The sequence below is a fragment of the Gobius niger genome (assembly GCF_951799975.1).
Source record: "Gobius niger genome assembly, chromosome: 9".
Taxonomy (NCBI): domain Eukaryota; kingdom Metazoa; phylum Chordata; class Actinopteri; order Gobiiformes; family Gobiidae; genus Gobius; species Gobius niger.
Genome location: NC_136860.1, coordinates 2,201,178 through 2,229,170, shown reverse-complemented (window position 1 = coordinate 2,229,170; position 27,993 = coordinate 2,201,178). Strand labels below are relative to the sequence as shown.

Genomic DNA, 27,993 nt, shown 5'->3' with positions numbered 1-27,993 from the left:
TTATTTTGACCCAAATGTTGGTCAGCATTTATCGGGCTTTTACTTTAAATAAGAATATTAAGTTTTAAATTGTGAAGTGCTGCAGCAACTGTCCTAATTCTTCATCTCTTGATTCATGAAGGTCCATGACGGTCCTGCTGTTTGGTTTATTTCCAGTATTTTACAAACGCAGTAATAAAAACATTTCCTGAGCGTCTCGGACTCGAGCATAAGCTGCGGGACTTCGTTTATTTACAGGGAGTTCTTAATGAGATCTGTCCGAACGAGCAAAGCTTGATTGATTCTTGACACTGTGCGTCATCGACACCGCTCTAACCACTAAGCCACGCAGCCGGAGAGGCAAATGTCACGGATGTTTTCACAGATAACGAGACGAAAACAAAAGCGACGAAAGCCTGAGGTGAATCTGCATCAAAGACGTTCCACAGAAGCACTGAGCCCTCAGGGGAACGTGTTCTTATTCCTGGATCGCTCCACGTTAACGGCAGATAGAGATCTCTGTATGAAGATGATGTTACCGACACAGCTCCTCGGGCTCACAGGAGATCCACCAGCTCAATGGGATTAACATATTTACACGCAGAACTAAAACGGACTTCATGATCAACCGAGAGCCGAGGCAAGAGTCCGGTGTTTCAGTATAATCACATCATCACAGAGTTCAGTCGGACCAGTTTAATCCAGTTTTACATTTTCTGTCAACTTTAAAGTTAATACCAGGATATGAAGTCACAACAAAAGGAAATTGTAAAGACTAGTGGGCAAGAATCAGAAACTAGGATTGGCTGCTGGAGGGCAGGAAATAAAGACAATGATTCAGTTATATAAATTTTAAAGTGAAAATATATTGAATGAGATAAAGTGAAAACCCAAAAGAAAAAACCTGATGGTCCAGCCGATGTTACCACTGTCACTGTCCACTATTGCAAAAGCATCATTTACTCAGTTGGGAAAACAAGGTCAAACACTTTTATCTCTGCCTCTTCTATAAAATAATACATGGTTTGTCATCACCAACACTCAGACAGTTCATTCACACCAGAACAACAGAACTCAGGAGAACCAGGGCAGCAGCGAGAGGCGACGGCATCATCCCTCTGAGAAAAAAACAGCTTTTCTGTCCGAGCTGCCCATGAAGGAACCCCCACAACTATTACATCAATAACTCATGTTAAATACAGTTACATACATGTTTCATTGAGAATCAGAGCTGTCAGCGCTGACAGGATCACCTCTCCTGCCCCCTACTGGCCTCACCTCACCTCTCCTGCTGGCCTCACCTCTCCTGCCCCCTGCTGGCCTCACCTCTCCTGCCCCCTGCTGGCCTCACCTCTCCTGCCCCCTGCTGGCCTCACCTCTCCTGCCCCCTGCTGGCCTCACCTCTCCTGCCCCCTGCTGGTCTCACCTCTCCTGCCCCTGCTGGCCTCACCTCTCCTGCCCCCTGCTGGCCTCACCTCTCCTGCCCCCTGCTGGCCTCACCTCTCCCGCCCCCTGCTGGCCTCACCTCTCCTGCCCCCTGCTGGCCTCATCTCTCCTGCCCCCTGCTGGCCTCACCTCTCCTGCCCCCTGCTGGCCTCACCTCTCCTGCCCCCTGCTGGCCTCACCTCTCCTTGCCCCCTGCTGGCCTCACCCCTCCTGCCCCCCGCTGGCCTCACCTCTCCCGCCCCCTGCTGGCCTCACCTCTCCTGCCCCCCGCTGGCCTCACCTCTCCTGCCCCCTGCTGGCCCCACCTCTCCTGCCCCCCGCTGGCCTCACCTCTCCTGCCCCCTGCTGGCCCCACCTCTCCTGCCCCCTGCTGGCCCCACCTCTCCTGCCCCCTGCTGGCCCCACCTCTCCCGCCCCCTGCTGGCCTCACCTCTCCTGCCCCCCGCTGGCCTCACCTCTCCTGCCCCCTGCTGGCCCCACCTCTCCTGCCCCCTGCTGGCCTCTGTCTGTTGTCTCTGTATTTGTTGAGTTTGAAACAGTCTTGTTGTCATGTCTGTCATGTTTGGTTTGTGATATCGAGAGTGCTATTTCCTTTTTAACCTCTTAACTCCCGCCTGAACCGAGAGGATCTTTTTCCTCACGTCATCAGATTTTTTTTCCATAATTTTTTTGTTGGGTATTCAACTCATTATTGTAACTTTTTGTAATTTTTTTTGTCATTTTTTGTCACATTTTTGACATTTTTTTGTCACTTTTTTGTCAATGTTTTCTCACTTTTTGTCACATTTCCATCATTGTTTTCGTCTCAGTTTTGTTGCTATTTTCACAGCTTTTCCCCAGAAGCTTTTGGATTGGGGTAAAGCCAAACTGGAGAAAATGTGCTCGGTTCAGGTGGGAGTTAAGGGGTTAAATATTTAATTGTGTTGCATTTTACTAGACTGTGTTTTGTGTATAATTGTACTTGTATTCCCTTCAGGAGGACACATAACAACTGTCCAGGGACTACAGATGGAAAATAGCCCTTTGGCTAATGCTGGCATATAAACAGGTATCTGTTTAGCATTGTGGCTAATGCTAACAAAGCAACATCAAAATCTAAAACCTCTTATTCAAACTCAGCAGTTCACGAGAATGACAAAGCGCACACAGAATATCAGGCCCTCAGCAAAAGGTCAAAGGTCAGTGGTTCTAAAGTTGTAAAACAAGTCTGAATGGTGGCACCAGTTTGTCTGACTGACCTGCAGCTGTGGTCCCTTAGCTCCGCCCACACAACTGAGGAGGCTGGAGTCAGGGCAGTGATCACGTGACATGTCATGTGACCCGGTGCATTTAGGGACTGGAGTGAAGCCAGTACTGGGCCAAATTTGGGGATTTTAACCCTGGTTACACCTATTTTATAGTTTTACATCGACGACCGCCAATGTTTACCCAAAACAAGAGAGGAGAGAACTATCATGTTGCTCCTGCGATGTTGGATTGTTTGGTTTTGGAAGAAATGATTTTATTTTCCGCTGCAGTGAACAGCAGAGTTCCTGAGCCTGATCTTGGAGCAAGTCAGGGCTGGGACACATTTCTAACTCATCTTCTCCTTGGTATTTTAAAACCACTTTGAGTGATTTCCATATTTCATGCTTATCACCGCACGGAAACCTCGTCGATTTTAATAAAATAATCTAAATTAGGGCTTAATTCAGCGCGGCTCAGTCTAAGTTGGGTTAATCTTCTTAACATCTCCATCTTCCTCTTGAAGCTCAGATCCACAGTCCACCTCCTCAGCTCCTCCTGACCTACATCACAGACGCCCGACGCCACTAAGGCTCGTTTGCATTTCACATTCACACTGTCAAAGGAAACGGCATTAATTAAGACTTTTTCCTCACTATATTTCACTAAATTTGAATTCAAGAAAGAAAGATGAATAAGCTTCACAAGGCCCTGCATTATATTGGAAAAGTTTGTATATTCACTTAAGCTAGAATACTTTGAAACTGCAGTATTGATTATTTAGAATCTTGTTATTCTTACGTTCATTCTCAAGTACAATGAGTAAAGTAAATTACACTTGTATCCATTACTTGAAATAATAAGTAACTGTGAGAGATTCGTCCAGGTTCTGTCCCATTTACATCACACAAACCGATTACTATAGTTCATACACTGGTACAATACTCGGAGGATTACTTTTGTTACTCAAAGGGATAGGGGATTGATGCAAGTTCGCCATTTTATCCTCACTACTGCCACCTCAGGTCATACGTGTAACTGCACCTTCTATATTAAGCTCGTGCATTTCTGACACGAAGTTACACCTTTCTGAGTGGCAGTGCAGGATTTTAGAGGCAGTTGTGGTGAACAGGTCTGAGCTCATTCTACACATTATGTCAGGGGTAGGCAACGTCAGGCCCGGGGGCCATATCCGGCCCTTCAGCACAGAACCTCTGGCCCCCAATATGATTTTGAGAAATATAATTATGCAAAAAAGGGATCAAATACCTGTTAAAGTACTCTAAAAATGCGAGAAATTGTGTCTTTTTATAGCGTATTTTTTAAATGTCTTTGCAGAACATCCCACTTGGTCATATATAATGTAAAACGGTGATTCTCAACTGGTGGGTCAGGACTCAAAAGTGGGTCGTGAGCCTAAAGGGAACTTTTTTTTCAATATTTTCCATGTGAAACTACACAGAAACACACTGGAGTCTGTTCAAATTAATATTATTGGGTTGTTTTGATCATAATTTCAGTCTTAAAAGCCAATCTACGGCTTGTTTAATAAAACCATGCGGTAAATACAATATTGTATACGATATATGACAAATTATTGTTGTCACAGCTTGTCATTGTCAAGGTAAAGCGGCTTTATTTGCAGAAAATGGTTCTTAACTTTAGGCGACACTGGTGAGGTTCAGTCTTTGGTGTTTTGGCGATGATGAAAATCGTCCTCCGTGACGCAAACTCGGAAACCCTGCCTTAGGACACGGCTGGAACATGTGGGGGAGGAAAATACATAATTTTAACATTTTTAAACTCTGTATAGTCCCTTTAAGTGACAAAGGTTATCAGTACAAGGAATTCCAAGTTGTCAGTACTAACGTCTAGTAATCAGAGCTCGTATCATGAGTAATGCGTACTCTGAAATACATGTGATGTTCTTGACTGAACTGTTCAAACTGGATCCCAATTGTGAAAAGAGCCGGATCTTTTTTTTTTCAGTGAGTTTTACCCAGAACAACAGTCCAACAGGCGACACGAGTGAAAGGTTCTTGCTCTAAAGTCAAAGGTAAATGCACTAGAAATGATTTGTTGGACAGTTTCAACCGCTTTTTATCAGTTGTAGCGCAAGATTGTGAAAGTGTAAATATCAATCCCATGGTAATTTAGATAATTTATATAAAAAGTCCATCCATCCATCCATTTTCTTCCGCTTTATCCGGGGCCGGGTCGCGGGGGCAGCAGTCTCAGCAGAGATGCCCAAACTTCCCGATCCACACACACCTCCTCCAGCTGTTCTGGGGGGACCCCGAGGCGACACCAGGCCAGCTCGGAGACATAGTCCCACCACCGTGTCCTGGGTCTTCCACGAGGCCTTGTCCCACTAGGACATGCCTGGAACACCTCCCGCGGGAGGCGACCAGGAGGCATCCGGAACAGATGCCCGAGCCACCTCAGCTGGCTCCTTTCGACGTGAAGGAGCAGCGACTCTACTCCGAGCTCCTCCCGGGTAGCTGAGCTCCTCACCCGATCTCGGAGGGTGCGCCCAGCCACCCTGCGAAGGAAACTCATTTCGGCCGCTTGTATTCGCGATCTTGTCCTTTCGGTCATTACCCAAATCTCATGACCATAGGTGAGGGTGGGAACGTAGATCGATCGGTAAATCGAGAGCTTTGCCCTCCGACTCAGCTCCCTCTTCACCACGACAGACCGATACAGCGACCGCATCACTGCTGACGCCGCACCGATCCGTCTGTCGATCTCACGCTCCATCCGTCCCTCACTCGTGAACAAGACCCCGAGATACTTGAACTCCTCCACTTGAGGCAAGGACTCCCCACCGACCTGAAGAGTCAAAAGTCTGCCTTTTATCTTAGATATCGCTTAGATATGGCTGCCGTTACGATGATGTTCTATTAAAAAGAGCCAATCTTTTAAAGGGCTCTTTGAAATGAACGGATGTCACAGACCCGGTTGCCAGTAAAGAGCCGTAAATCCCATCAATGTGAAAACCTTCGCGAAAGGAGTGAAACAGCGCCCCCAATTTGACGCTGGTGGCCAAAAAGTGTACTGCATCCATATCGAAATTCAGCAGCTCGTGTCCTGACGAAGACCAGGAGGCGGGACCACATTACACCGGTTTTAGAATCGCTGCATTGGCCCCGTTTGTTTCAGGATCGATTTTAAAGCTCTTTTAACCCCTTAACTCCCACCTGAACCGAGCACATTTTCTCCAGTTTGGCTTTACCCCAATCCAAAAGCTGCTGGAAAAAAGGTGAGAAAATAGCGACAGAACTGAGACGAAAACAATGATGAAGATTTGACAAAAAAGTGAGAAAACTTAGACAAAAAAACGGACAAAAAATTGACAAAAATTTGACGAAAAAATTATGAAAAAGTGGCAAAAATTGCCAAAAATGACGGAAAAAAAAACAAAAAAATGTCACCTCCTCAGGGCTGAGGAGGAGCTCAGACCTGAGGAGGAGCTCAGGGCTGCAGAGAACGTTCATGTTTTTAAGAGCAGCTCAAGACCCACCTTTTTAGCTTAGCTTTTAACTGACTAATCTATTTATATTTAATCGTAATTTATAAAATATATATATGGGAGGTTGTGCAGGCGTATTGTTTTAAATGTTGTTATCTGTAAAGCACTTTGTGATACCTTTCGGTATGAAAAGCGCTTTATAAATATAGTTTGATTGATTGATTGATTGATTGATTGATTGATTGATTGATTGATATTTACCATTGAGAATGTATGGGAGCATAATAGCATTGTGCTCAAAACCATGAGTAAAATCGGGTTACAAACTATTCCAAGTAATCTGAATGAGCTGGAATTTCAAGTGTAGTTGAGGTTATTAATCCCAAAGCAATGTCCTGACAGGTTTAACCCGGGCTCACACACACATTTCAAAGTACAAATATCCAAATGAGTTGTGTTTGAGGAATCTTTATTTCTTCAGTGCTGTTACAGTCAGACAGATCCACAGGTTTGTTCAGTCCAGAGCCACAAACTGGGCTCCTACAAAGAAAATCCCAAACATACACTTTATTCATTCAATATAACTATACAACAGCAGAACTCTTGCAGAGAAGTCGCTGGAAACAATCAATTCTTTCCAGCACGACATATTCATGGTAATCAGTTGGGGCCAAATGGTTACAGGGGCATATCCAGGCTTAATGTTTATTTTTTATCACCATTTTCTTCATATTTGCTGATGATATTTATTTAAATTCCCCGTATTGGTGATAGATTTTTACCGACTTGGTAAACTGGTCCAGTGCATCTGTTTTGTCTGGATATTAAGGGATTTTTATCATAAATCTTGACACAAAAATGTCTAAAATTGAAAAGAGAAACAGCATAATTTCCATATTTTTCTATGTAGGAGCCCGATCTTTAACACTGTATCCACCAATACCATTTTATTGTTATTGCAGTCAAAAGAATCAGCACCAAACGATCTCCAACTCATTCCCTGAAAGTCCTCCTGTATATTTCAACATTTCTCCCAAAAAAATATTGTCAAAAACAGTTATATTTATTTATGTACAACAAGTTTTAAAACTAAAGCAGTCCCGGCTCGGCAGAAGGAAAAGGCACTGTCTGTGAAGTGTAGGTTGTTGACATAAAAACCAAGTAATTTTTATTCTTTCTTCCCAAATCTTTTTGTTATAACTTCATTGAAAAATAAATATCTGTAATTTTATTAAATTTTAAGTCTTTTAAAAGTTTCACCATTTTAACCCAAACTAAAAACATGTGAAAAAGTTACCTAAAGTATAAAAAGGTTACAGCAATTTCTGGAAAAAACATTTGATATTGAAAAATAAGAACAAACAATGGACATTTAATATACAGGTTTGTAAAAATGAATATAATTGTTATTTTTTAAGGATGTGCTTGGTCCCTTTGAAAGAAAATATGTGCCAACGCTGCAAAAACAATTCTATATCTTTTAAAAATGGCTTGGACTTGGAAAAATAATCTTGTTATGACTAGTTTTGATAAGTTTAATTGGATTTATGTATTAAAACTAGAGCATATCATTTATTTTGAGACATTTCTCACTGGATTCTGTCCTTTACTTGTCCAAACCATCAGCATTTAAACAAATCTGGACAGGAAAATAAGACAATACACCTAGATTCCAGCTTATCATTTGAGTTATTTTCATTAATTTTCAAAGCTTTACCGAAACATTTAACTTAATATCTTTGTTAAATTAAAAACAACCACATTTATGTTTTGATAAAAAAATGTCTATAGCAATTTTAACTAACTCATATTAAGATTTCTTTTCTCAGTCGAGCCATTTTTAACCGGAGCAGACGTTCCTTTCTTGCACAGAATTCCCAAAGAAGACGTAGCGCGACCGTCTCCTTGAAAGGGGGCGGGGCCAGAAGCACACGCTCACAGTTCATTGGACGCTGCAGGTCACATGACACGAGGGGAGAGGGTGGCCAGGAGTTGGGAATCATGAAAGATGTTTACATTAGACAGAACTACAATTGTTCTGCGTTTGTGAATAAAATAAGTATTTAAAAAAAACTATAATCGTGCCATGATGTGTTAAATAAAATAAAGTTGTATTATTTAATTTTAAGTTAATTAATTTGTCATTTATTTCGCAGGTGACAATTATGAAATAAAAAAAATGTACTTGATTTTTTTTTAAATGTTTATCAACAACATTATCATTTTAAAATCTTTATAAATAATATGATCAAAGCTCTCATGAACTAAAATAGGGTCTGCAATGGCTAGAGTTTATCCACTGCCACAGCCTCCAATGTAAACATCCTCAAAAAGTATTCAAATAAAAGTATAGTTCCTCCTGGATGAGGCGGGGATGCCGACAGGGTTGCCCGCTCTCCCCTCTCCTTTTCGCCGGTTGGTTTCCGCGCTCTCTCCCCTCTCGTATCGGCTGTAGACTTGTTTTATTTCCGTGCGTGTGCGGTGAAGGCGTTCTCGATGCACAGGACGATGTACTGTCCGTTACAGGAGCCCGAGCTCTGCTGCAGTAACAGCCCCGAGGCCAGAGAGGAGGCCAGTCCGCTGACCGCTCTGTCGCCCGCCCGCCACGTCTCGCAGTAGTTATCCGTCTGACGCTGGCCCTGAGCGCTCGAGCCGTGCCACAGCATCTTCTCCGGCCTGGGGAGGGACAGAGGGAGGGTAAACGAGTTCAACAACACAGTTTTTATTATTGATAATCTGTGCAGTTATTCAAGTAACAGAGGCAAAGTGCATTTATAGCTATTTAGCTTTCAAGTGTTCTGGGAACTCTGATCACTCATGTGACTTGTAGAGTTCATTAAACAGTATTAATAATGCCACATTTATATCAAAGTCAAAAATAAATGAAGCAAAAGGGCCATAAAACAGCGCCTTTAAGTGGTATTCTGCTTTTTTCAGTCCCATAGCACCAGTCTATATCACACTACAATGATGACAAACCTTCTGTCGGTCTGTAAATGCAGTAAATTAGAATAACTGCCTTGTATAAAATGTCTCTCTCAAAATGGCTGTAGTGAATGTCTTGAAATAGGCCTCTGTCTCTTTAAGAACCTCTGAGCCTTTCCGACACGCCCCCTCCACACGCTGTCTGTGGCATCAGTGGGGAGGGGGTTCTGCTGAGGAGCAGTGGTTGGTTACCCGGCTGGTGACGAAAGCTCGGAGGCGTCTCCAGGAGGTGGGGGCGTTCCTAGGAGGACTCAGGCAAACCTATCCCTAAAATGGCCGCCATCAGAGTTTTTACAGATTACTCAAAAATACGTGAATGTGCCAAGGCAACACTTCAGGCATGTTTTTAATGAGGGAATGACAGAATAACATGATGGAAAGCTTGAAAAAGTCGATTTTGCATAATACCCCCCTTGAACAATTGAGAGAAATCAAAGTGACGAAATCAAAGTGACATTTCTTATCCTGACAAGGGTTAGGGTTATTGTGGCTCAGAGTGGGCTGGAGCATTTGTTTGAGGCTAAAGCTAACATTAGCATCGAGGACATCTCTGTGTTTGAGGGTAATGCTAACATTAGCATCGAGGACGTCTCTGTGTTTGAGGCTAAAGCTAACATTAGTATCAAGGACGTCACTGTGTTTGAGGGTAACGCTAACATTAGCATCGAGGACGTCTCTGTGTTTGAGGGTAATGCTAACATTAGCATCGAGGGCGTCTCTGTGTTTGAGGGTAATGCTAACATTAGCATCGAGGGCGTCTCTGTGTTTGAGGCTAGCGCTAACATTAGCATCGAGGGCGTCTCTGTGTTTGAGGGTAACGCTAACATTAGCATCGAGGACGTCTCTGTGTTTGAGGGTAATGCTAACATTAGCATCGAGGGCGTCTCTGTGTTTGAGGGTAATGCTAACATTAGCATCGAGGACGTCTCTGTGTTTGAGGGTAACGCTAACATTAGCATCGAGGACGTCTCTGTGTTTGAGGGTAATGCTAACATTAGCATCGAGGGCGTCTCTGTGTTTGAGGATAACGCTAACATTAGCATGGAGCTCTGTTTGTCCAATATGTTTTACATCGAGATGGTATTTTAGACTTGAGTACCTGCGATGGAAGGAGAACTCTAGGGCTGGGACAAAATATCGGATCGGATCACAAACTTTGATACTACTATCGATACTTTTTCAAGTATCGCAATACTTTCAATACTAGTGTTTGGAAGCATTTTTATCATAAACACCAGTAACAGCACTTTGTTAAATTTTGTGTTAATGCACGTTTTGATCTTAGCACTTCAATAACTGTCAAATGACATTTGGACACATGACTATTTTCTTTTTTACAAATTTTAAGGTAAACATAAAACAAATCATAATTACTTATTGTATCGCAATACGTATCGGCCCTGGGTATCGTGATACGTATCGACCCAGGGTATCGTGATACGTATCGACCCTGGGTATCGTGATATGTATTGGCCCTGGGTATCGTGATACGTATCGACCCAGGGTATCGTGATACGTATCGACCCAGGGTATCGTGATACGTATCGACCCTGGGTATCGTGATATGTATCGGCCCTGGGTATCGTGATACGTATCGACCCAGGGTATCGTGATACGTATCGACCCAGGGTATCGTGATACGTATCGGCCCTGGGTATCGTGATACGTATCGGCCCTGGGTATCGTGATACGTATCGGCCCTGGGTATCGCGATACGTATCGGCCCTGGGTATCGCGATACGTATCGGCCCTGGGTATCGTGATACGTGTCGGCCCTGGGTATCGTGATACGTATCGGCCCTGGGTATCGTGATACGTATCGGCCCTGGGTATCGTGATACGTATCGGCCCTGGGTATCGCGATACGTATCGGCCCTGGGTATCGTGATATGTATCGGATTGTGACAAAAGTGGACCGTCCCAGCCCTAACCTGAAGCTGTCTATCGTCCCATCAGGACGTTTTAAAAACTAAACTGAGTCCCCAACGGGCCGAGGGAAGCGTCTCTGTCCATTGCTGTTGTGGGCGGAGGTGCGTCAGATATGCGGGCGCACCAGAAACAACGTAAATAGAAAGGTTCCGGCTCGGGGGGAAATCAGGGGAAATACAATTAATTGCGTTAAATTCCTACCCCTAATACAAATACATAAATACGTAAGTGCAAGTTGGTAAGTAGGAAGTATATCTGCTCACCATGCGCTGTCCCTGAGAATGTCTCGTCCGTCGAAGGAGTAAATGGGAACACTGTCCCTCAGTCTTCTGGCGTCGTCCCCGAAGATGACCTCCCAGTTCTCAAACAGGACTTGACCCTTGGGACAAAAGTGACGTTTATAGATCGAGCTTTTGCGAACGACATCATTGTTTCCATCACGGACTCATTTGCACCTTCAGGTTCAGGATCCGGTATCCGTCTCGATCCGACTTGCGCACGATGGTGTACAGGTCCTGCAGTTTGGAGGACAGAAACGCCCGGAACGTCCCTTTAAGGCCCACGGCTCGCGCCTGCTGGAAGCACTGGAAGTCTGCGCCCCGGATGCCCCGCATGTTCCCGGACTGGGGGGAGTTCAGCGCGATCAGGTGCAGCTGCGGAGAGAGGGGTCACGTTAGGAGGCGGAGGAGGAGGCGGTGATGGGACGCGGGGGGTGGGGGGACGCTCACCCCTGTGGCGCCTGTGTCGATGTGTGGGTCGGGCTGGGGGTGGGGGTGGGGCCTCCTCTGGGTGGTCACCGGGGCGTAGGGCTGGTGAGTGTCTGTTCTCTGGCCGGTGTCGGTCTGCCCGGCCGCGGTGAGCCTCGGGTCGGGGAGGCGCGGGTCGTATCGCGGGGGGTACTCGGGCTCTACAGGGGGAGGAGATCGGGAGAGAGGACAAACATGTATTCAGATATGACATGTAGAGATATAATAATCATAATAACCTCCTAAACAGACCAAACCTTAACCTGCATCATTACATACCTTTGTAACATTAACCATATACACATGAAACAAAAACTTCTTCCAAAACTGTCAAAAGATGTGGCATTTTCACGTCAGCAAAATAATATGGCAAGTTGAAAACCTAAAAGAGCCCATTGGTTTGTGTTAGTATAAAAAAGGGGCACAACAAAACATGTATCTGGGGCCAGGGGTTGATTTCTTTGAAAGAGGGCAGAGAAAAGCTGGGTATGACGCAGGCGGCATGAGGCATGTTTTGTAAACAAGGAGGTTAATAGCGTTATGGTATTGGCCAGAAGAGCGAAAGAGACAAATGTGATTTATTTAAGAAGATACAAGGAGTCGTTAGTAACTGTTCAGATTTTAATCGTAGGAGAATTCAACACGAACGGGACAAAAACACATTCAATGGATGGAAACAAGAAGAAAATCCTCTTGATGAAGAAGAGAAGATGAAGCAGGTACTTTCTTATTAAGAACATTTAACACATTGATGCCGCGCTGTTGTAGAGGGCCAACAATCCAGACCATTTTTCATGATTTTTGTAGCACCACAGTGTATTCTATGTTATAGGTATGGACACATGCTGTGGCTTGTTTGAAAGACGAGACTCTAAGCTCACCATAGGTGGAAACAGTTTAATTCTATTTTCCTGAGAAATCTAAGCTAAACAGAGGCGATTTTGATCAAAATCAGTGTAGCATAAAACGGGGGTTTTATGCTACAAATGTGAAGAGGCAAATGCCCAAATATCTCAGTTTCAAGTCAATTTTCAGCAACAACACCGTTGACATGTTCTGAAACACGCGTGTTCTCGAGCTCTCTTCATGACGTGTGCATTTAAACAGCCTGGTTCTGGATTGAAGACTTTAACAGGATGTTTCTCAGTCGTCCTTGGACCGATTTTAACCATTTGAAAACTCAGAGAAATGTTAAAATCAAAACTGTTTCGATCTTTCTAAGACTAACACCACGCCCTCTCAGACTAAAAAAAAAGAAAGGAAACACAATAACATATATAAAATGTCCAGATCGAAGTTTTTGATCATCATTTATTTCACTTCTGTTCATCACAGAGCTACAAAATCACACATACGGTGTATTAGAGTGTCTAGTTTCGCAGTAATAATAATAAAAAAACACAAAAACAAGTTTTTCCGTTTTTGGCACTTGAAACAGAAGACTCTGGACTCCGTGACAGTTTTTGTTTCATGTTGATAGGTGCTGTATCCGAGTACATGTATCTGATATCTGCTCACCTCTGTCGGCGGGTTTGTACAGGGGAGGCTCGATGGGCCGGACCACGCTCTCCGAGTAGTGTCCCGCGCCGTTGTTCTGGCTCTGGTCGTGGTTCAGGCCCTGGTTGGGGTCTCGGGGCTGGACGGGGGACTGGGGGTACACCACCACAGGAGGGGGGTTCACCTCCGCCACCTCGTTCTCCAGGTCCCTGAAGAACGGGTTGTACTCGCCGAGCTGTGACGAGGAAAACGTTCGAGAAAGTTACGACCACCACTGACAGGACAGATTTGTTTAAATATATCTAAGACAGAGATGAACATTAAAGGTTCCCACGTCCTCGGGAAGGGGCGGACGCACAAGTGAATCCAAGTACAGTATTGAGAATGCAACATAGTCATTAAGATGTTTTAATGCAAAGTTAAGAAGTTTATAACGTCACATGACCTGCACAAAGCCATTGTCACCAGGGTTTGTCTCATCATGTTACAAACCTGTTCATTTGTGGAAAAAAATCTAAAGCTCAATCTATCAGGCAGATGGATATGAAAAAAAGTCTAAATCGTAAGTCCAGGACTGGAAAGTTTGGAGTCTGTAAGCGCTTATGTGGAGATGTTGTTGCTTAGTAAATGCCTGCGTCCACATGAAGTCATGTGTGTAAAACCGCTGTGATTCATCTGCCAGGCCTGCGTGTGGCGCTGTGACACTGCCACAGAGAATACAATAGGCCTCGGTCATGCACTGCCATTGGCTCCGTGGTTAGAGTTTTAAAGGCCCATCGCACAGACGTGTGCACGAGTAAGTTAAATACAGAGTAATGTGATAATAGACCCGACTGAGAGTCAAACTCCGCACATGAGAGTGCACTGCCCAATGACACAAAGTCCCGGTGCAGCTCCTGGTGTCACCGTCTCATACGAAAGTTTTTTACGGCGCCTCGTAAACCGCTTTGATCAATAGGTTTGACGTTGGTCGTAAATGAAAGGCAGTGGGACAGACTTTGAGTCCAGAGCAGAGGCTGTAAGTCTGATTCACCCGGTCCGACTGCTGCGCTCAGCGATGTCCAGGACAGGGACGATGTGAAAATACGAGCGACGGATCAGGGGCAGTGGGCGGTGTTACAGTGAAACGCGTGACTAAGGCCCATCCACACGTAGCAGGGAATCTCACAAACCGAAGATATTTTCCTACGATCTGGCCGATCATCCACACAAAACCGGAGTTTTCTGTCGATAAACACGAAGGTTTCTAAAAACTCCGGCCAAAGTGAAGATTTGGGAATCCTCCGGTTACGCGTTTGAGTGTGGACATCAATAACCGGCGTATTTGTCACTGCCAGCGTGCTGCGCATGGCCTGTGTTTACATCAGAAACAGCATCTGACGCCTCCAAAGCTCAAGCTCTGCTTCATGTCAAAGCGCAGGTGAAGGAGCACTTTACTGTCAGTTATTTTACACAAAATAACCGTCCCACGTCCAACATGTTCCTCGAACACATAACAGCGCGGGTGCATTTGTCGGCAGGCATGCCGTTTGCGACGCAACACCGGGACGCGGTTCTGCAGGAGAACTTTGAGATAAAGTCGTCATCCCGGAGGAAACGGTGGGACAAATGCCACAGTCTTCGCTGCTGTTGTTGTTGGAGTTATTTTACAGTGAAACTCGTGACTTAAGGTGGTGTTATGGTGAAAATGGTGACTAAAGGTGGTGTTACGGAGAAACTCGTGACTTAAGGCGGTGTTATGGTGAAACTCGTGACTAAAGCCGGTGTTACGGTGAAACTCGTGACTAAAGGTGGTGTTACGGTGAAACTGGTGACTAAAGCCGGTGTTACGGAGAAACTCGTACCAGCACTTGTCGGAGTCCGTCCCTCACGCGCAGATACAGGTCAGCCTTGTCCAGGATGTAGATCAGACTTCCTTCAGGCTGACGCCGCGCCGTGTTCATCATGGTTTCATACGAGTTCAGCACCGTCACCTGCAACAGACCAGATCAACGTCAACAATGGTGTGAGAGAAACTAAAACGAGGCCTCCCTGGTGCTCTCGAAAGTCAACATCCCAATGAACATGTGTGAATATTAACATAAAAGTCGAGTAAAACTGTTTGATAATCCCAAACGGATAATTCCCTACGGGGACAATAAAGTATACAAACAAACAAAAACAAACAAAACAAAGCCCACTCTGCCCAAGGCCCCTGATAGTCTATGACCGGCCCTGGATGAACTCACTGAGAGGAGACCTACCCCAGAGGAGAGTCCAGGAGGCCCGGGCGGACCAGGAGGCCCAGGGATGGTCACCGCTGTGGAGGAAACAAACAAACTGTTTAACCAGATCAGGGATGAGGAGGTAAAGACACAGTGGCATTGTGTACTTTAACTAAACTAAGGGGGGTGGGGTGTGGGGGAGGGGGCTCATTAGCAGAACCAAGTCACTTCCTTTAATGCTGTCCCTGGACCAACAGCCTGAAAACTGTAGCATTTTCTTACCAGTAGAACCTAAATATTTTCCGATACCATATAGGTATGTTTTGACCAAGTAAATCAGACTTTACTCACGGTGGTACCCTCCGTGCACTGTGGTCCCTGGAGCTCCAGGAGGCCCCGGAGGCCCAGGGGCTCCAGGCCGTCCGTCGTACCCCACACCTGGAGGACCGGTCGGGCCCTGAGGTCCGGGGGGGCCCACCACCGACTCTCCCTTTGGACCCTGAGAGAGAAGATAAACAAACCTGTTAATCTCTGCGTTTACGTGTGAAGTTTAATCCGACTCGATCCGTTTTCCCCCAAACCGGTCTTGTCCCGGTCACATGACCCTGATCCCGATGTCCTTTGGGAGCAGCAAAGGAGCGGCGCAACTCCAGGCCAGCAGGGGGCAGGGGTCGATGGCTCTGCACCTTTGGTTGCTGTGTTGTTTTTAGCAAAGAGCTAGCCCAGTTAGCCTCGTTTAGCCCAAGCTGCTGTAATAGGGTTAACTATGATGTACTACGGATCTTTACCTAAACACCCACAGTTTATACCGGGGTTTCCCCAGTGATTAAGCTCAAATCCAGCTACAACATTAATAAAGAGGCTGATTAGCTCTCTGCAGCTAACGGCTAACATTATATAACGCTATAGAGCTCCACAGTCCCGCCCCTTGCAGTCCTGTTGCTCCGGAAGCAAAAAATCCCTGCCTACACGACCGTCGATTTTCCAAAAAGAGTCTAACGTCAGCGCAAAAGCTAATCAGCTCTGTAGCAATTCGTGACCATAAAATGTTTGATTTCAATCCAAAAAGAAGACTTGATGTTGAAGAAAAGGCAAAGGTACAAGGCTGTGACATCATTCACTTCCTGACTATAGAAACTCCGTATCCCAAGAACCATTGCGACATCGCGCCCGCTGGTCAAGGCAACCAGGTTTTCAGCAAACACGGCCAGTTTCTTTTACTTTCAGACAAAACTTCTATATTATTTCACTATTAAACAATCTGAATCTGCTAATGGGAATAAAAATGATGGTGGTTCGTTTAATTGGATCGTTGGGAACATTTTTTTGACGTTTTTCTTACTCTCAGTGTTAGATCTGGATAAAACGTCCACTCTCTGCCTGCATTATGTTTGAATACATTGTTTATAATATGTTTTCTACATTACAATAAATAAACACGTGTGGGAACGTGAAGCTCCACCAATCAAAAGCCTCGTAGTCGATCATGGGACTCCCGAGCATCCTGGGTAATGTAGTTCTAGGACGAAGGCTCGCAGTTAAACTAGATGGATCTCATACGTGCTTTTTTCACCTGCGTCTGACTCTGCGGTCGCTTTAGAACCACAGAGCTGGATTCAGCCCAAGAGTTAAAGACTATATTCCAAATCAATATGGTCTCAAAGCAAGGGGGGTTTTACTTCCGGACCGGAGAGGAGGCGGGACTGTGGAGAGGAGGCGGGACTGTGGAGCTCTATACTTGGGCCTGAATAAGCGAGAGATTGGACTTTCCCTTCTCCATGTAACTACACTGGACCTGAACTCGTCTAGGTCCAGGTCCGTACTCACCACGGGGCCAGGGCTCCCAGGAGCTCCGGGCGGCCCCTGGAGGACGTAGTTCGGGTCGTATGATCCTCCACCGGGCTCTCCCTTCGCTCCCTTCACTCCAGGGTCTCCAGACGCCCCCTTCAGCTCGTTCTGGTTATTACAACAAAACACAACATTACAGCTACTGTGGTGCAGTGTTCATTTCAATGACTGAAATATTTCGTCACAATTTAATATTTTTTCTGACTAAAATTACACTCAAACTGAATCAAATGGCCGGATATTTTCATCGACTAAAAAATGACTAAATCAAAATGAAAAGAGACTAAAATGTTCAAAACTTCACTGACGGTTTGAAAAGGCCTCATAGGTTCAGTTCCAGGTCAGGACTTACCAGATAAGAGTAAACATCGAAGTTGGAGCCAGTTCCTGTAGAGACGCAGAAGTCGGTCAGTATCTGCAGTACTATGTAAAAGTATCTGAAGTTTGTGGATATATTTGTACCTGAGACTCCGGGAGGCCCTCGCTCGCCCTGGTCGCCTTTATCTCCTTTCTGCCCTGAAAACACAGATAATGTTTTTAGCATGTCTTACTTCCTGGTCCTGAATATAATAAAGTCCCTGGTCGTACCTCCGGAAGCTCTGGCGTTGTCTTCGAAACGCTGCTCAGAGAAAAAACAGGATTCAATAAAAGAGTAAAGCACGAACAGAAGGAAAATGGAGATAATACAGTCGGGCTCGGACAATGACAACACGGTCTCTGTTAGAGGCATGAACCTGACACATGGACATTCTTTTTCAGACAAATGAAGCCTAGGTGCACCTCAGCCAATCCTCGCCCTCAGTCCTGTGCTTAAGGCTCATGGCCCGCTGTGCTGCGACCCACCTCCACCCCTTCACCGCCTCTTCTGTCCATGGCTTCACCTGTTTCCCAAACCACCACCAGTGTCCAGGCCCCGGGGGAACATCCCTAACTCTAACCGACCCATCCCCACCAACTATAACCCGTATATCCATGGCTGCTGCCGGTATATGTCCATCTTCTAATCCCAGCTTTTATCTCTGAGTGAAATGTCTTTTCCAAAGAGGTCGGTGGGGAGTCCTCGCCTCAAGTGCAGGAGTTCAAGTATCTCGGGGTCTTGTTCTCAGTGAGGGACGGATGGAGCGTGAGATGGACAGACGGATCAGTGCGGCGTCAGCAGTGATGCGGTCGCTGTATCGGTCTGTCGTGGTGAAGAGGGAGCTGAGTCGGGGCAAAGCTCTCGATTTACCGATCGAGCTACGTTCCCGCCCTCACCTATGGTCATGAGGTAGGGTAAGGTCTGGGTAATGACCGAAAGGACAAGATCATGGAAACAAGCGGCCGAAATGAGTTTCTTTCGCAGGGTGGCTGGGGGTGAGGAGCTCAGTTACCCGGGAGGAGCTCGGAGTAGAGTCGCTGCTCCTTCACGTCAAAAGGAGCAGCTGAGGTGGCTCGGGCATCTGTTTCAGAGCCTCCTGGTTGGTGGAGGTGTTCCAGGCATGTCCTAGTGGGACAAGGCCTCGTGGAAGGCCCAGGACACGCTGGTGGGACTATGTCTCCGAGCTGGCCTGGTGTGGCCTCGGGGTCAGAACAGCTGGAGGAGGTGTGGCCTCGGGGTCAGAACATCTGGAGGAGGTGTGGCCTCGGGGTCAGAACAGCTGGAGGAGGTGTGGCCTCGGGGTCAGAACAGCTGGAGGAGGTGTGTGTGGATCAGGAAGTCTGGGCGTCTCTGCTGAGACTGCTGCCCACGCGACCCGACCCCGGATAAAGAGGAAGAAAATGGATGGATGGATAAGAGATGGATAAGAGATGGATGGATGGATGAAATGTCTTTTGTGCTTTGTCCCTGATCAAATAAAATAAATTCAAAACCAGCACAGACACGAGGAGAAAGTACAAATTCCTGAAAAAATGCTGTTCTTGCTCCATTATTGTCACGTGTCCTTTGTTTTGTAACAAACATTGTGTTGCGTCAGAAGCGTTTGGTCTCGGCCCGACTGCACAGACCTGAGAGAGACTCACATTGAACCTGTCGTAGGGGTGAGCAGGTCCGGGGGGTCCGGGGGGCCCGGGGGGGCCTGGGGGGCCCTGGGAAAATAAAGCCGACTGTTAGATATCATGCACTAAATTATCATTATCAGAGCTTTGTGAAAGAATCCAACAACATTTGTGTTTTATATTATTCACAGGTAAAAATTGAGTCCTGGGCCCTATTGTACATGTTTTAGCAGTAGGGTAAACCAGAGCACTCACCGGATACGCAAATCCAGAGCCCGACCCCGACTCTCCCTTCTCTCCTTTGTAGCCGTTCACTCCGGGACGACCCTGAACACAACACGTCACCATGAAACACCGGTTTAAAGGACGATCGAGAGCTGGTGTGGGTGAGACTCACCGGGCGCCCGGGCATCCCGATCTCGCCCTTTATGCCCTGAGGCCCGAACTGCCCCTGCACAGGAGACACATGATCAGAACACGGACCGAAGGGAATACAACGTCACTAAAGAAACTAAAGTGACTCACAGGAGGTCCCACGGGGCCCACGGCTCCTCGGTCGCCCTGAGGAACATCAGGTCAACATCAGGTCAACATCAGGTCAACATCAGGTCAACATCAGGTCAACATCAGGTCAACATCAGGTCAATGTCAGGTCAGAATCAGGTCAACATCAGGTCAACATCAGGTCAGAATCAGGTCAACATCAGGTCAACATCAGGTCAACATCAGGTCAACATCAGGTCAACATCAGGTCAACATCAGGTCAACATCAGGTCAATGTCAGGTCAGAATCAGGTCAACATCAGGTCAACATCAGGTCAGAATCAGGTCAACATCAGGTCAACATCAGGTCAACATCAGGTCAACATCAGGTCAACATCAGGTCAACATCAGGTCAACATCAGGCACAACATCAGGTCAACATCAGGTCAGAATCAGGTCAGAATCAGGTCAACATCAGGTCAACATCAGGTCAACATCAGGTCAGAATCAGGTCAACATCAGGTCAACATCAGGTCAACATCAGGTCAGAATCAGGTCAGAATCAGGTCAACATCAGGTCAACATCAGGTCAACATCAGGTCAACATCAGGTCAGAATCAGGTCAACATCAGGTCAACATCAGGTCAGCATCAGGTCAGCATCAGGTCAGAATCAGGTCAACATCAGGTCAACATCAGGTCAACATCAGGTCAACATCAGGTCAGCATCAGGTCAGCATCAGGTCAGCATCAGGTCAGAATCAGGTCAGAATCAGGTCAACATCAGGTCAACATCAGGTCAACATCAGGTCAGAATCAGGTCAGCATCAGGTCAGCATCAGGTCAGAATCAGGTCAGAATCAGGTCAGAATCAGGTCAACATCAGGTCAACATCAGGTCAACATCAGGTCAACATCAGGTCAACATCAGGTCAGAATCAGGTCAACATCAGGTCAACATCAGGTCAACATCAGGTCAGAATCAGGTCAACATCAGGTCAGCATCAGGTCAGAATCAGGTCAACATCAGGTCAACATCAGGTCAACATCAGGTCAGCATCAGGTCAGAATCAGGTCAACATCAGGTCAACATCAGGTCAGCATCAGGTCAGAATCAGGTCAGAATCAGGTCAGAATCAGGTCAACATCAGGTCAACGTCAGGTCAATGTCAGGTCAACATCAGGTCAGAATCAGGTCAGAATCAGGTCAACATCAGGTCAGAATCAGGTCAACATCAGGTCAGAATCAGGTCAGAATCAGGTCAACATCAGGTCAACATCAAGTCAACATCAGGTCAACATCAGGTCAACATCAGGTCAACATCAGGTCAACATCAGGTCAGAATCAGGTCAGAATCAGGTCAGAATCAGGTCAGAATCAGGTCAGAATCAGGTCAACATCAGGTCAACATCAGGTCAACATCAGGTCAGAATCAGGTCAGAATCAGGTCAACATCAGGTCAGAATCAGGTCAGAATCAGGTCAGAATCAGGTCAACATCAGGTCAACATCAGGTCAACATCAGGTCAGCATCAGGTCAACATCAGGTCAACATCAGGTCAGAATCAGGTCAACATCAGGTCAACATCAGGTCAGAATCAGGTCAACATCAGGTCAACATCAGGTCAGCATCAGGTCAGAATCAGGTCAACATCAGGTCAACATCAGGTCAACATCAGGTCAACATCAGGTCAACATCAGGTCAGCATCAGGTCAGAATCAGGTCAACATCAGGTCAACATCAGGTCAGCATCAGGTCAGAATCAGGTCAGAATCAGGTCAACATCAGGTCAACGTCAGGTCAACATCAGGTCAGAATCAGGTCAGAATCAGGTCAACATCAGGTCAGAATCAGGTCAACATCAGGTCAGAATCAGGTCAACATCAGGTCAGAATCAGGTCAGAATCAGGTCAACATCAGGTCAACATCAGGTCAACATCAAGTCAACATCAGGTCAACATCAGGTCAACATCAGGTCAACATCAGGTCAACATCAGGTCAGAATCAGGTCAGAATCAGGTCAGAATCAGGTCAGAATCAGGTCAGAATCAGGTCAACATCAGGTCAACATCAGGTCAACATCAGGTCAGAATCAGGTCAGAATCAGGTCAACATCAGGTCAGAATCAGGTCAGAATCAGGTCAGAATCAGGTCAACATCAGGTCAACATCAGGTCAACATCAGGTCAGCATCAGGTCAACATCAGGTCAACATCAGGTCAGCATCAGGTCAACATCAGGTCAGAATCAGGTCAGAATCAGGTCAACATCAGGTCAACATCAGGTCAGAATCAGGTCAGAATCAGGTCAGAGTCAGTTACGTTTCAGTCGTGACATAAGTGATGAGAAACTGTCCTGACCTTCTGCCCGCCGAGGCCCTCCAGTCGGAGCAGACTTCCATCAGGCCCCACCACCAGCCCGGGCTCCCCCTTCTCCCCCTGGACACACGGCTCAGGGGCTCAGGACACTTTTAACATCACCATTTATATATTCGGAGAAAACCGTTACCTTCTGAGTGTATCCGGGCAGACCAGGCTCTCCTCGGTCGCCTTTAGGTCCAACGGGGCCCTGCAGGAGTCACAGTGTTTACTCTGAGTTCAAACTAAGATGTTCAGGAGAAAACTAGACACACATCTCAGTTTCAGTGACTTGGATGAGTTACTCACAGGGAATCCAGCCTGTCCGGGCTGACCGGGTCCTCCCTGCACAAACACACGCTACTGTTAATGTGTCACAGAAAACCGAGTCACATGTGAGTGAATCCTCCTGACCCTCACCTGAGCCCCGACGCCGCCGACAACGTGGTCCGACTGGAAAAAACAAAGTATTTCATAAGACATGGAGGACATTCAGGGAAGAGAACTGTAAGACTTTCTGCTCCACTACATTCAAACAGTCAGAAGGTCCTTACGCTGCCCGGGTTCTGGTAGATGATCTGTCCTGGAGGTCCGGGAGGTCCTGGGGGGCCCTGGAGTCCCGTCCCGTCTCGACCTGGTTCTCCCTGAAAACATCAGTCAAACGAGGTCAGAGCAGCTACAGAGAAAACATCTTATTAACCAAAACGGGATGAACTCACTCTCTCTCCTCGGTCTCCGGTTTCACCTTTCAGACCCTGAAGGAGCAGAAGAGTCGTCAGGTCAAAGCAGCTTCATGAACCCGCAAACATCAGGGAACATCTCAGCGTATTTTCACTCACAACAACCACGAGTCAAAAAAATGTATGCACACTCCTGTTAACTAAAGCCTCAGCTCCTCGAAACCGTGAGCTTTGTCCCTCAGAAGCAAAGACAAGCTCCTCCTCCCTCCCTCCCCCGCCCCGACACAACCTCTCACCTGAGGTCCAGGGAAGCCGTCCAGTCCAGCCTGCCCGTCCCTGCCCTGCGCCCCCTCTGAGCCCTTCTGCCCTGGGAAGCCGGGGAGGCCGGGTTTACCCTGGAGGAATCACACAACAGAGAAGTGCCCAGGTTAGGAATTCAGAATGCAGGAGGTGGGAGTTCTCATGGAAGTTCAGAGGAGAAGAACTGAGTCGTGGAATAATGACCTGCCCCAGGGTTCAAATACAAAAGTAACTCACCGGAAGTCCTGGGAATCCCGGCTGCCCCTGAAACACAAGTACAGAGTATTTACAGTATTAGCAATGCAAACACAGTAGATGCTAGGGATGGGCGATACCACATTGTTTGGAATCGATACGATACCGATACTTTTGAGGTCTTTTTTGTCAATACTGATACCGATACTGGTCATTTCATATGGGTGAATGTATTTCAATCAATATACATTTCTAAAACTGGTTGTTTTATATAATTAATTGGTCAATTCAAATTATATTACTTTAACTGGTTGTATTACTTTAACTGGTTAATGAACCGAGCACCTTTTTCTCCAGTTTGGCTTTACCCCAATCCAAAAGCTACGGGAAAAAAGGTGTGAAAATAGCAACAAAACTGAGACGAAAACAATGATGGAAATGTGACAAAAAAGTGAGAAAACATTGACAAAAAAGTGCCAAAAAATGGATGAAAAAGAGGCAAAAATGTCACAAAAATGTCACAAGAAATTGACAAAAAATGACCCAAAAAATGACAAAAATGTTACAAAATGTGACAAAAAAATGACAAAAAATTGATAAAAAATGGACAAAAAATGACAAAAAAATTGACAAAAAATGATAAAAAAAATTTGACCAAAATGTGATAAAAAAATTAACGAAAAAATTACAAAAATGTGACAAAAAATGACAAATAGAGTTACAAAAATGAGTTATATACCCAAAATCTGATGACGTGAGGAAAAAGATCCTCTCGGTTCAGGCGGGAGTTAAGAGGTTAAACAATGCTAATGTGAAATTAAATACATAAACAACATTTAAAATGAATACTTAAATGACAAACAGAACCTAAACCAGAATGATCAGTCCGGCTCAGTTCAATCCTTTGCTGTTGTGACTGTTTTGTCTCAGTACTAAGAAATAAATCATCCTTTTGTGTTGATAATTGCTGCCCCGCCTTCTTTTACATATGCAAATTAGTATCAATACTTTTTGCCCAATATCGATACTTAAAAAGTAGCCGTTTGGTATCGATATATCAATACTTTGGTATCGATCCGCCCATCCCTAGTAGATGATGATAAAATGAGTAAACGTGGTACCGACCGGTGGCCCCGCCGGTCCCCTCAGACCCGGCAGCCCAAAGCCTCCAGATCCTTCCATATCGTCCTGTAAAGACCAAAGCTCGGTCAGAATCAGGCACTTGTTTGGTTCATCCACAGATTAAAGCAGGGACTCACAAATCCGGCCCTGGATCGGCCCGACGAGGGTGGCCCGGGAGGTCCGGGGGGGCCCATGGGTCCCATGGGTCCAGGAAGTCCGGCCAGACCAGACTCTCCCGGTGTCCCAGGTACTCCAGGTGTCCCTCTGTCGCCCTGAGGAGGAACAGTTAATATGATCAGGTCATGGAGCTGCAGTAACGATAATACTTTCATGGAAGAGGAACATCCATGGGTCCAACAGCTCCTTTTCTTCTGAGGTGGTTTTTCCTCGTTCTGGGGTTTAAACATTCCTTACCAGTGTCAGAGGTTGAACCACATGAGAAGGTCTAGTGATGGGTCTTTGGGATCCGTTCATTTCAAAGAGCCGTTCACAAGACTGGCTTGTTGTAACAGTAAGGGCTGGTTTATTGATTGCTCCTGTCTGTCATTGGGGAAACAGCTCCCCCTGGTGGCCGTGTATCAGCCCTATGTGACTTCTTTAATCAGCACGTCTTCAGCCTGATTAAAGGTGCTCGGATGAGACCTTCTATTTCACAAAATCATTCTGTCTCAGTCAGACTCTTTAAGTTTCAGCGTCACTCACCTTTAGTCCGATGGTTCCGGGTCGACCGAATTCTCCAGAGTCTCCCTGAAGAAACAAGCGTCATGGTTCAAACCGTGAAGGATTCAGAAAGTACACGGAGATGAGAAGATGACTTTGAAAAGCGGTTCCAGTTCTAGCAGAATTACAAACTACATGTTGATTGCAATGACTCTAAGGACTTTACTAAAGACTCAGGCCGGTCTGAAACAGGAGTCTCTCGTGTGAAGGCGTCGACTTCAGGCTGAACGAGTTAAACTTTCATCCCTCTTCTTGTCTTTGAGCGAAGAAAGATGACAGATGTTTTAATAAGATGGATCAACTTCAGAACATCAGGTTCTTCTCTCCTCTGCCTCGATCTTCCTCTCTCTGTTAAAGGATCTGCTATTTCAGCCATCCCAAAGTAAAGTATAGGCATTTATTTGATATACTGCACCTCTACCACTGTGGAGCGCTATATTTTGTGAGAAATATAAGTATTTTCTGTTAGTATTTTGCAAACCCGGAAGACAAGACGCTTTGATTCAGTTAACGATCCATAATCCTATAATAATCCATCAGAGACAGTCACAGAAAAACACTATTTTGGTGAAAGTCGCTCAATCCCGGAGAGAAAAAACAACCTCTGGTGAGTGGCCTCTTCTTTAGGAAGGTGAATAAAGTCCTGAACCTCTCGTAGCCAAACGCGCTTTACAGACGTGGGGCTGTTTTCCAGGTGAGGGGGGAGCAGGATTCAGGAGGATTGTTAGAACTGCGTGAATGTGGGTGTTTTTGATCAGGAACATGGTTAAAAGTGTGTTTTTAAAGTGAAGCGTTCCTCTCCGTGTGCATCAGCCTCTCTGTATCTAACATGAGAGAAACGACTGTAGCGTCAGGTGAGCGTCGCTAAGACAGGGCTCTGATGTTTGGTGTTGGTTGTCATGGCGACAGGTTTGTGGTTACGCGGTGACAGAGCGAGAGTCTGTGAACACGGCTGAACCTGAACGCTGAGTAAAAACGCTGAAACGAGAGCGCAGGACAGTGTTACCTTCTCTCCCTTGGGTCCGGGGTGTCCCGACAGGCCGTCCCGCCCCGGCAGCCCGGGCCGGCCCTGAGGACAGAGCGGGACAGTTACAGTAAAGTCATAATGAGTCACAGCAGATCCTGAGGTACTCCCTGAGGTACTCACAGGCTGACCGGGCGCTCCGTCTCTGCCCGGGGGCCCGAACGCCCCGGAGCTCACCGCAGTGCCGGAGCCGGAGGGGGCTGGGGCACCAGGGGGGCCGGGGGGGCCAGGCAGTCCCGGGGGGCCCTGGGGGAAGAAGAGCAGAGGTCATTCAAAAGCCTTTCAGATGTTTGTTTATGTGGTGGTGTGAGAGCTTCACCCTGAGCGTCTCCAGGTCGGGGAACCCTGAGCCCTCCATGTCCACAAACGTCTGAAACACACACAACACTTTAAACATGATGCCCTTCCTGGACACAAGCACAACGGTCCACGCACCGATCTGAGTCCAGGGCCGGGGGGGCCAGGGGGCCCCGGGGGGCCTCTGGGTCCGGGATCACCGTCTCCACGATCGCCCTGGAAACAAAGCACGAATCATTTAGCGTCAGCGTCCAAACACACAGTATGGTGTGGAGAATCGTGAGGTCGTGATATCGTGATATCGTGAGGTCGTGATATCGTGATCGCAGCATCACTAAAGTCTGACTGAGATCCAGTTTCCACAGTTTCTGCAAACGCTGACAAAAACAATGTGTTGAACTTATAAATGTGTAAAAACATTCACCAACTCAGTTACATTTGAGTCTTGTTTTGTTTTTAAATCTTCTCTTTTGACACAATTTGCTTAAAATCTAGTTTCTTACGATTTGTGTTTAGTTTGGAACATGGACCAGGACGTGATCAATATCACAATAATCCTGATATTTCACAGCCGGATCGCATATCGTGAGTTTCTTTAGTATCGTGCAGTTACTCGAGTATCGTGCAGTTACTCGAGTATCGTGCAGTTACTTGACTATCGTGCAGTTACTCGAGTATCGTGCAGTTACTTGACTATCGTGCAGTTACTCGAGTATTGTGCAGTTACTTGAGTATCGTGCAGTTACTTGAGTATCATAAGTTACTTTAGTATCGTGAAGTTACTCGAGTATCGTGCAGTTACTTGAGTATCATAAGTTACTTTAGTATCGTGCAGTTACTCTAGTATCGTGCCTCCTGACCTCCAGCTCTCTCTGTAACTTTCTTTAACCACTAAAGTACCCCCTGCTCTTAAAGTAACTGTGATCCTTCAGTCAGACCTTGTCTCCTTTGGGACCGGTGTCTCCGGGGGTCCCGGGGAATCCGGGAGGTCCTTCAGGGCCCTGAGGAGAACAGGGTCATGTGACTTTGATGAAGTATAATGAACATGATGGTGAAGTGACTGAGACCGACCGTTTTCCCGTCTTCTCCTGGATCTCCCTGAAACAGAGAAACGCTGGGTCTGAGACTCCAACCTGTGACTCTTTATGTTCAATAATGAAGTGCTTTGGTGTCACTGACCGGCTCTCCGTCGTCGCCGGGCTCTCCCTGGGGGCCCGGGGCTCCTGGGGGGCCTACGGGGCCGGGGACAGTGGATACCACGCCCCCGTCACTGCTCACGTACTGGGCCGGGAGACCGGGGGGGCCGGGGGGGCCTGCGGGGCCAGCGGGGCCCGGCTCACCCTTAGAGCCCTGGTACCCGAACCCGGCACTGCCCTGAGGAGAGAGAGGGGGGGGGGTTAGTCTGGGGGCCCCTGAGGTCTGACCGGGGCATCAACGGCCTTTAGTTTGTTTCATACTTGTGTTTTGATTAACCTCTTAACTCCCGCCTGAACCGAGAGCATTTTCTCCA

General features: G+C 46.5%; 1 protein-coding gene across 1 annotated transcript in view; it reads right to left on the bottom strand.

Annotated features, from left to right (window-relative positions):
- Positions 1 to 8,349: 8,349 nt before the first annotated feature.
- col18a1a (collagen type XVIII alpha 1 chain a) overlaps positions 8,350 to 27,993 on the bottom strand; it is a 75,681-nt gene continuing 56,037 nt past the window's right edge. Inside the window, exons 9-41 of the mRNA XM_079563009.1 lie at positions 27,663 to 27,857; positions 27,555 to 27,581; positions 27,422 to 27,484; positions 26,622 to 26,699; positions 26,506 to 26,556; positions 26,310 to 26,432; positions 26,169 to 26,231; positions 25,145 to 25,189; positions 24,580 to 24,714; positions 24,446 to 24,508; positions 23,363 to 23,389; positions 23,122 to 23,220; positions 22,865 to 22,900; positions 22,700 to 22,789; positions 22,455 to 22,490; positions 22,297 to 22,356; positions 22,149 to 22,226; positions 19,833 to 19,868; positions 19,705 to 19,758; positions 19,563 to 19,634; positions 19,332 to 19,397; positions 17,919 to 17,949; positions 17,793 to 17,846; positions 17,683 to 17,717; positions 17,310 to 17,438; positions 15,834 to 15,981; positions 15,522 to 15,577; positions 15,123 to 15,251; positions 13,300 to 13,513; positions 11,764 to 11,942; positions 11,491 to 11,688; positions 11,299 to 11,414; positions 8,350 to 8,797 (exon numbers count right to left, since the gene is read on the bottom strand). Of these exons, the coding sequence (XP_079419135.1) occupies positions 8,584 to 8,797; positions 11,299 to 11,414; positions 11,491 to 11,688; positions 11,764 to 11,942; positions 13,300 to 13,513; positions 15,123 to 15,251; positions 15,522 to 15,577; positions 15,834 to 15,981; positions 17,310 to 17,438; positions 17,683 to 17,717; positions 17,793 to 17,846; positions 17,919 to 17,949; positions 19,332 to 19,397; positions 19,563 to 19,634; positions 19,705 to 19,758; positions 19,833 to 19,868; positions 22,149 to 22,226; positions 22,297 to 22,356; positions 22,455 to 22,490; positions 22,700 to 22,789; positions 22,865 to 22,900; positions 23,122 to 23,220; positions 23,363 to 23,389; positions 24,446 to 24,508; positions 24,580 to 24,714; positions 25,145 to 25,189; positions 26,169 to 26,231; positions 26,310 to 26,432; positions 26,506 to 26,556; positions 26,622 to 26,699; positions 27,422 to 27,484; positions 27,555 to 27,581; positions 27,663 to 27,857 (3,000 nt within the window). The 3' untranslated portion in view covers positions 8,350 to 8,583. The remainder of the gene's footprint in view (positions 8,798 to 11,298; positions 11,415 to 11,490; positions 11,689 to 11,763; positions 11,943 to 13,299; positions 13,514 to 15,122; positions 15,252 to 15,521; positions 15,578 to 15,833; positions 15,982 to 17,309; positions 17,439 to 17,682; positions 17,718 to 17,792; positions 17,847 to 17,918; positions 17,950 to 19,331; positions 19,398 to 19,562; positions 19,635 to 19,704; positions 19,759 to 19,832; positions 19,869 to 22,148; positions 22,227 to 22,296; positions 22,357 to 22,454; positions 22,491 to 22,699; positions 22,790 to 22,864; positions 22,901 to 23,121; positions 23,221 to 23,362; positions 23,390 to 24,445; positions 24,509 to 24,579; positions 24,715 to 25,144; positions 25,190 to 26,168; positions 26,232 to 26,309; positions 26,433 to 26,505; positions 26,557 to 26,621; positions 26,700 to 27,421; positions 27,485 to 27,554; positions 27,582 to 27,662; positions 27,858 to 27,993) is intronic.